The sequence below is a fragment of the Crocodylus porosus genome, unplaced genomic scaffold (genome assembly GCF_001723895.1).
Source record: "Crocodylus porosus isolate Cpor-Errol unplaced genomic scaffold, CroPor_comp1, whole genome shotgun sequence".
In the NCBI taxonomy this organism is placed as follows: Eukaryota; Metazoa; Chordata; order Crocodylia; family Crocodylidae; genus Crocodylus; species Crocodylus porosus.
This window is the reverse complement of record NW_017728906.1, coordinates 172229462-172238268: the sequence shown is the minus strand read 5'-3', so window position 1 is coordinate 172238268 and position 8807 is coordinate 172229462. Positions and strand designations below refer to the sequence as shown.

The following is an 8807-nucleotide window of genomic DNA, read 5'->3' as shown; positions in this document are numbered from 1 at the left end:
TCAGATCCCATAGCCTCTCCTCGTAGGGCCTGCCCTGCTGTCCTCTGATCATGCAAGTGGCCCTCCTCTGGACCCTCTCCATGTTGTCCACATCCCTCCTAAAGTGCGGCTCCCAGAACTGGACGCTGCAGCCTGACCAGTGCCACATAGAGGGGGAGGATCACCTCTCTGGACCTGCTCTTTGCATGCCTGACTCCCACCTTCCAAAGAAAATCTTTTTCTCACAGCTGAAAGAAGGTCAGCAAAGTAGTGGAGGGCAAAGAAAGTGCTTCAGAGACACCCTGGGCCACATCCACACATGCAAGCATGTGTACTTGCAGCAGCTCAAATAGAAGCGATGCAAATTTGAGCTGGGGCTTTTTTTCTCAGCACACTTACCCCGACATAAATTTTGGTGTGAGGCAAATTGTGCCACTTGGGCAAAATAACCCCTGCCTCCTCCCGGATCTGCAGCCAGGGGGAGCTAGAGCCTGCAGCTAGCACCCATGCTGGCCCCAGCAATATAAAAAGCTGCCCTGGCAAGTAGCTCAGGGCTACTTGCTCTCAAGAGCTTCTGGGGACAGGCCAATTGGCATCTGGGGACACTAACCCTTGTGCCAGCTGGACTGCTGCAGCAGCCTTGAGAATTCCCTTCACCCTCTACCCACTGCAGCAGTCTGGCAATTAAGGCTGCTGCCTGGCAACAGCATGTGGCCTCAAGCCTGCGCACCTGCCAGTCCCAGATGGAGACTGCACAGCCAGGAGTCGGTGTAGCCTCTGGGCCAGCTGTCAGTGGGCTGTGGCTACACAGTTGCCTTTGTGCCCCTGCCTGACCATCTGGGCAGCTATCACCTGTAAGATGTTCCCAAGTAGGTGGCCTGCTTTGAACTGTCAAAGCCTGTCCTCCTGGCCCCAAGTGGCCAGGAGGTCAGCCACCTCCAGCTGGATCCCAGGTGCCAGCCCTGAGCAGGGTCTTCTGTTGGGGTCCTGCCACTTGCCTCCTTAGTAGGAATTCCGGTGTTCCCTATTTAAGACCTGTAAAATCTCTGAACAAAAAATCCCAAATTCAGTCTTTAAAATAACCCAAAATCCATGTTCCTCCACAATTAAAACAAAAGACTACTATAAATATATATAGAGAGAAAGATCAGTTGGGCAATGTTTTATTGATATATTTACAATTTTAAAGCAACTTGGAAGCCTACCAGTGCCTCTAGCATCATAATAAAATAAATTCTAATTACCTATACAGTTTGGCATTGACTTTGGGCGTCTCCATCATAGAAAAATCAGAGTTGCTCCTACCAGCTTCGCTCACCAGAATGTGGAGCATTGAGCAGCACTGATATGCCACTCCCCTGCCCCTGCCCTTGCTCCTCACTCAAAACACAGCTTACCCCCTGCCCCATTCCCCTTACTCCTGCCCTACAGGACCAGGAATGTGTATGAGGGGGGTTTTGCAGTGGTTTGGGGGTGTGGGGTTTGTGGGTGGATGGTGGGGGGGAATGTGGGTGTGGGGGGGGCTGCTTAGGAAGGGTAGGTCCCCTGTCCCCCACAGGGCACAGCCCCCCTGCACACCTCATGGACTCCCCTCCTCCCCCCCCACACACAGGGGCCACATGCTCCTCACAGGGGCCACAGCAACTGGAACCTCAGCTCCGTGCCAAGTAAGTAAGGGGTGGGAGGAGCTGAAGGAGCAGGGAAGACTACTGAGGGTGTGGGGGACCATGGGGAGGCAGCTTGGGAGGGGTGGGTCCACTGACTGCCCTCCGCCCCCCCCCCAGCATGGCTTCAGCCCCCTGCTCAGCCTACAGCCAGGTACAGCCCCCCCTCTCCCCCCCAACTCTCTGGTCAGCTACAGCCTCCTCACTTTGCCTGCACCTGGCTCTAGCCCTCCCTGCTTGGCCCATGGCCAGGTGTAGCCCCCTGCTTGCCTCCCTGCTCGGCTGCAGCCTGCAGCAGGGTACAGCCCCTGCTCACCTTCCTGCTCAGCTACAGCCCCCTGCTCAGCCCATGCCCAGCTCCAGCTCCCCCGCTTGCCTCACTTCTCGGCTTCAGCCTCCTCACTTGGCCCGCACCTGGCTTCTGCCCCCTGGCTTGGCCTGCAGCTAGATGCAGCCCCCTGCTCCCCTCCCTGGCAGCCTCCTCACTCAGCTTCTGCTCAGCCCACGGCTGGCTGTGGCCCACTTGCTTGCCCCCCACCCGGCAGCAGCCTCCCCGCATGCTCCCTGCTCAGCTGCAGCCTCCTTGCTGTCCCCTCACACAGCTCAAATGTCCTCACAGCTTACCAGCAACAGCAGCTGCACTCTTGGCCTCATGGCACAGCCCCCCTGCACAGCAAGGGGCAGCACAGCTCGGCCCCCACCACCAGGTATCTGCGTCGCCTCTGCCACAGCGTGCTGCTGAGGACCAGCTCGGCATACCACAAAGCCATGTGCTTTTGAGCAGCTCTGAGCTGTCACCTGGTGCCGCACGCTGCTTACAGGGACCACTTGCCACACCAGCCTGGGTCCTGCATGCACAGAAGCTGGACGGCGCAGGGCTCATGCATGCAGTACATGGGCTGGTATGGCCGGCTGTCCATGAAAGCAGCACTCAGCCCCAGGTGACAGCCCGGAGCTGCCCAAAAGCACACGGACCTGCGCCGCTCTGAGCTGAGCTGCAGCTATGTGCTGTGGCAAAGGCCACGTGGGTACCTGATGGCTAGGGCCAAACAGCACTGCCCCCTGCCATGCAAGGAGGCTGTGCCACAAAGCCAAGAGCGCAGCTGCTGTTGCTGGTAAGCTGCAGGGGGGGGAGGTTGGAGCCAGTTGGGGGGCAAGCAAGCAGGCCACAGCCAGCTTTGGGGGGGGAGGGGGCTGGAGCTCAGCAGGGGGCAGGAGGTGGGTAGGGGGCTGCACCTGGCCACAGGTCAAGTTGGGGAGCTGGAGCCAGGCACGAGCTGAGCGAAGAGGTTGGAGCCGAGCAGGGAGACGAGCTGTGGGGTTGGAACCGGGCACAGGCCGAGCAGGCGATGCAGCTGTAGCTGAGTAAGGAGGGAAGCTGTCCCCCACATAATCTTCTGCACCCTCAGTAGTCTTCCCCACTCCTCCAGCTCCCCCTACCCCCTACTTACCTGGCACAGAGCCCAGATCCCAGTTGCTGCAGGCAGCGTGCTTCAGAGAGGCTCTGGCAGCCTACCAGAGCATCTCTGGAGGACCGAGCCTCCAGTTGCCTCATGGTATGGTCCAGGATGGTTCCTTGCACCACTTTTTTCCTCCATGGTTTTTTTTGACCCCTGGATATCTAGGGGTCTAATTTTGCCCTGCACGTGCCTCTTGCAGCATCTCAAAGGGCTTTGAAACGGTGCAAGACACACATGCGTGCTTGTGTGGATGCTCCCCCAAAGGCAAACGTGAAGAGGTGTAACATCGATATCAACAGTTGGGAGACCCTTACTCAGGACTGACCAAAATGGAGGAAGGCTCTTTGGGAGGGACCTCAACACTTCAAAACAATTCATCAACAGGCAAAAGAGGAAAAGAGAAACAGGTGAAAAGAACATCAGAACATCCAACGCAGCAACACAGTGCCCATCTCTCCTGGAAACACCTGTCCTCACTGCGACAAGACAGGTGGATCTATAATTGGGCTATAGAGCCACCTGCGGACTCACTATTAAGATCCTTGGAAGACAATCTTACTTGTTGGCGAGTGATCGCCTATCATCATCATCACAATAATTGGTATGTTGCTTAAGTGCTTGCTCCTTGAGGCATGACTATTAAAATCTTAGCTTTAATATTTAAATAAGTTTTTAGCCATCGTGATTACAAAGAAAAGCTTGAAATGTGACCAAAGTGCAATCTAATGGCTCAAAAGTCAGAAGATAACTTTTCAAAAAGTACTTTTAAGAAAAATTCATCACTTCAAGATAACTTCATGATTTTGGAGGACAGATTCATAATTTCTGAACAGGTCCACTGCATTTCTCATAATTGTCAGTGGAAAATACTCTCTACTAGCTAGAAATTATGAACAGATAAATCTGTTTTACATTACTGTACTTGAGTACTGATCTGAATAAAGAGCCTGGTGGCAGGGTTTCGGAGTGCTTTGTTCCTTGTTCTGGTAACTGAATTTGGGCCAATAATTTCTCTGCCTTGGTTTTCCCATCTTCAAAAAGGATAATATTGCCTACTGTTTGGCAAAAATGAGGCAAATGCTTGTATTGTTACAGGCCCAAAATGATCTTTCCTCTTTGATAAGAAACTTCTTTCTTTAAATAGCCTTTACTTGGTCACAGTCCTTGGGATTGTAGCTGAAGGAGTTAAATAGCTTAGAAAATAAGAGCCCATTCCTCATGCACTTCTCCAAATATGCACTTTGATACTTTAACAACTTGTTTTCAGAAATAAAATACTGCATTTTTTTATTGTCATTATGTTCCCACTAGGATTGGTGATGTCCCTGTGCTGAAGTCAGAACACGTTGCTCTACAGAATTTAATAGTGAATGACTTGTGTCTGCTTATAAGGAAGCCTGATCCACGTATGGAGCCACAACTTGAGGCTATTCATCCTTTAGCAGTACAGTGCTCATTGAAGGACATTGTTCCCAAAAATTCAGTAAGAAAGAACTATTTGATATTTTTAGAAAATTTCTTCTAATCAGTTTTTCTTATCATATAAAAGCTTATAAAGCTTATAGAAGCTGTAATTAAATATCTAAATACCATATCAGTTTAGCAGATAATCTTAGAAAGGTGGACCTGTCTTAAAATAATTTTAAAGTAATTGTTTTTGTCATAAAGACTTTATGACAATAGCAGATTTATTTGATTAGTTTGGGAATTTCTGGAATTTTTTTCCATCCAAAAAAGACGTATAGGGTCAACTAACCAGTTCTTTGGCTGTCTGATATATTTTTGGCAAAGGTATGTCCCCAAAAAACACCTTCTTTCATAAATAGAATCTATTGCTTAAGCAAATCACATAATCCCAGGGATACTTTCTTCACTTGTCACTTTATTTGTGTTATCCTCGCTTTTGCAGTACAGGCAGTCCTTGGACTTAAGACACAATTGTTTCCTGAAAACTGCGCCTTAAGTCGAAACGTTGTAACTCAGTTTTCTTTGAAGTGACTTTGGGCTTTTTGATGGGCTCTTGGCTAGAGTCTTCACAAGAGTCTGGCTGTAGTCTTCTTAAGAGTCTTGACTTCAGGTTTTTCTGGAGTCTTGTCTGCTTTTTTAAAGAAAGTGTCCAAGGAAGTTTGGACAGATGAGCGGCGCAGCGAACTTGTTTACTAGCATGGCGTTGCATTGGATCAAGCATTGTAAAGTTTAAACTGATGTTGTAAAGTTGAAACAGGGTGTCAATTTATAAATGTTCTAAGTGCAAAATGTAACTTGAAGCGTAAGTTGAGGACTGCCTGTATTCCAAAAAGGGACAGGTATCTCTTTCTAGCCATGTTACTCTAGGTGCTTTTAAATGGCAGAAAATTTCAGCTAGTATTATGCTGATAAAATAAATAGCCAAAGACAGCTCATATATTTGAATGAAATGTTCTCTGCCTGCTTGTATCTCTTAAACAACAATTCAAAACACTGAGGCAAAAACTACTAAAAAGTTCAAACTTTTTTATTGAAGCACTATTTAAAATAATCAACAGATAGTAAATTACTTGTTGCTATGAATATACTGAAGCCCATTTTTTTAAATGTTTATTTTTTTTACAGATTGGATTTCAATACCTAGAACTATAATCTTGTTACTGTCACTTGTCCTTACTGCAGTTTGAAATGGTAGTTAGTTTAATTATTTAACCATAAATAACTGAACTTTGATTTTAAGTTTAAGTCAAGTTGCACAGTTTATGTTTTACATAGGTTGCTTCAACTGAGCCAATGTTGTATGGCCTTTTTAAGGGATTTTTGTTTTTGAGCTAATTTATTTGGCAAAGGTTTTTTGTTCTGTTTTGTCTCTTACGTATGGGTGAACACCTGGGTACCTTAAAGTAAATTGAGGCTTTTTCCTCTAACGTCAGTGGATCCAGTGTATCCTTCTGAGTGTAATATTTGGATGGTACTGATTTTTTTTTTCTCTTCGCCCCCTCCCCTTCATATAGAATGAAAGTTGGGAGGAAGAAGCAAAGATGGAATTTCTGAGAATGGTAAATCACAAAGCTGTTCTAATGAAGGTGTTTAGAGAAGAGGACGGTGTGCTCATTGTAGATCTGCAGAAACCACCAGCTAATAAAATAAGTAGTGATATGCCAGTGTCTCTCAGGGATGCATTAGTTTTTTTGGAGTTAGCAAGGTATGTGCCATCAAAAATGGATTTCAAACATTTCTATTCTAAAAAATGCCATAGCAGCTCATTTAGGCTACTTGTTTCAAGTGCAATTGTTTAAATTTAAATGTGTGAGCAACATTAGTTAAAGTCTAGCAGTTGGCTTTCTTAAATTTTTGCATTCAGAATTCCTACATTTATAAATGTTGTGTAGATCTTTTGGATAATTATTCTAATCACTTAATCTAAAATGGCAATTCTGTTCTCAAAAGTCTGATTTGAAGTAAGTTTTCTTAGGATTTGAGTGGTTATTATGTGTCTTGTGCTGTTTGCGTATAAAACATTTGACACGCACGAAAAATATAGGACTTTGTGACTAGCTGTAATTTGTTTTAACCCTTGTGGACATTAGCTGTCAGGATGAGAGGGGGAAGATCAGTGGGAGATGTCTTATCCACTGCTAAATACCATCCTACAATGGTAACTTTCTCTTAAGAAAAAATAAACTCTTCAAAGAAATACCCTTTCTTTATTCCAAATAGTAAAAGCTGGCTTTCACCTCTAAACTACCTAAGGTATTTAGGTACATCCCTTTCCATAAAACAAAAAAAAGCCAGTACAAATTGTCATTTGAAAAGCTTTTGAAGGGGAGGCTGTCACACAGATCTCACAAGATGTTACCCTTTTGACAGAAAAGGTATTAGAAAATTTGTTTCTGAGCACCACAAACATAGTTCAAGTGCTGTTCCTCCAAAGCAGTATTGTATTGGAACTCAAACATGTGCCAGTTAATGGCAGATTCCAGGTAAACGTAGAATAAGAGGTCTTGGCACTGCCATAGAATATACATGAAAGTGATACTTCCACAACTAACTTATTGACAGAATTTATTCAGGGACATTATTCTCATTAGGTTTAGATCACTTCCTGGTCAACCAGAAGATAAAATGATGTTGCAATATAGTCCACCTACATTACCCCAAGAAAGGGAAGAAGTCTCCATTGTGGTTTGTCACGTCAATAGTCCTAATGATTTCTACCTTCAGTTGGTAAGTTTAGAGGTGTGGCATATTAAAATCCATTAATCTTATTGAAAAAAATGGCTTCTCAGTAATCCAGTGTTAAACTACGGAACAGGTTATTTCATTAATCAATTGATGTACATTATTACCAGTTTTTATAAGAAATTTTTATTATTAGAGGCAGATATATGTTAAGAACTGTACAGACACAGTGGGGTTTTAGTCTTAACTGTGATCCCTCAATTCTGCCATAATGTTAATAAAGAAGGGAAAGGAAGAAGGATGGGAGCATACCAAGCTAATAAAGTGTTTACCTTGCTCCTTTGAGGTACATTTATTGTTTTGGAGAAAAAGTGGTGGCCCAATCCCTCCCTTTTTTTTTCTCCTATCCCATTACTGTTCCTGTTCTTGTTGCCAATAAAAAGGGAGGCTCCTTTCTAACCTTTTTATCTACCTTATCTGCTTTTCCTATATGAAGTTGATACCCAGTCTTGTTTGGGGTCTAGAAAGGATTTTGCCTATATGGTAAAACTGTTGAGCTGCTATGTGGATTTTTCATCATTTATCTGGAGTTCCAGCCATCTAGTTTGAAGGACCTAAAAAGGGTTCTATGTGAGTTCTTTACTAACAAATGTAGTCAGAGGAGGACAGTGCACTTTGAGATGGTATGTATGTCTGCCCATGCTCATGCATAGGACTTCTCTATCATCATCTCTGTTCTACTTGGAAACAAAGAGAGAAATTGTGTGGCACTGGCACATCTGTCAGTGTAGAAGGAACATTGCCTTCATACCCCCTCTAGGTTTGCATCAGTTATATATATTGCATGCAGTGTGGTGAAGTGGTACTAGAAAATAGCTTGTCAAATCTCTTTCAGTCTAATTTTGAGAGTAGCATGTAAGAGCTGGAATGTTGTTTGGGGGTGTCTGTGTGCTCATGCTCCCTTTGGAACTGCAAGTTACAATTCCTGAAACCCAAAATATTTGAAATATTGATGATTGACTTATTCTGATATGTCTATTGCCATGCTGTTTTTTTGTTTTATTATTTTAGCTAGAAAGTCTTGACTTAGTAATGCTTCTGAAGAGAATTGAGGAAGTATATAAAAATGAAGATGGTGAAAACTTAGAAATCCTCTGTCCAATCCAAGGCCAACCCTGTATAGCAAAGTTTGAAGATGGTGATTGGTACAGAGCACAAGTTATTGGTAAGTCAGCAAAGTACTAATTATTAACAGTGGCATGCAGCATCAGAAGTAGCATTTGCTCAAAGTGAGCTAGTGGACATAAATTATAGTCCAGTAAACGACAATATTTATTGCTGCCAATGTTAAAAGTAATTACCACTATTAAGAGTCAGCCTCACAAGTTTTAAGCATGCAAGTTCATAAAACTTTATCCTGTTTTGCTAAAAATTCATCTTTGTACATTTATTTCTAAAAACACTAGATCAGAAAATTCATTTCACTATAAGTGTATAGTGGCAGCTCAATAATCAATGTAATAGTCATAACCAAATAAACAAATCAGTCATCCTC

The 8807-nt window shown here is 44.4% G+C and overlaps 1 protein-coding gene across 2 annotated transcripts in view; it reads left to right on the top strand.

Moving 5' to 3' along the window:
* Window positions 1–8807, top strand: part of RNF17 (ring finger protein 17) — a 112334-nt gene that overhangs the window by 50083 nt on the left and 53444 nt on the right. For both annotated transcript variants that reach the window (XM_019530213.1, XM_019530212.1), the window contains 4 exons: window positions 4415–4586; window positions 6085–6275; window positions 7162–7297; window positions 8324–8477. In XM_019530213.1, the coding sequence (XP_019385758.1) occupies window positions 4415–4586; window positions 6085–6275; window positions 7162–7297; window positions 8324–8477 (653 nt within the window). The remainder of the gene's footprint in view (window positions 1–4414; window positions 4587–6084; window positions 6276–7161; window positions 7298–8323; window positions 8478–8807) is intronic.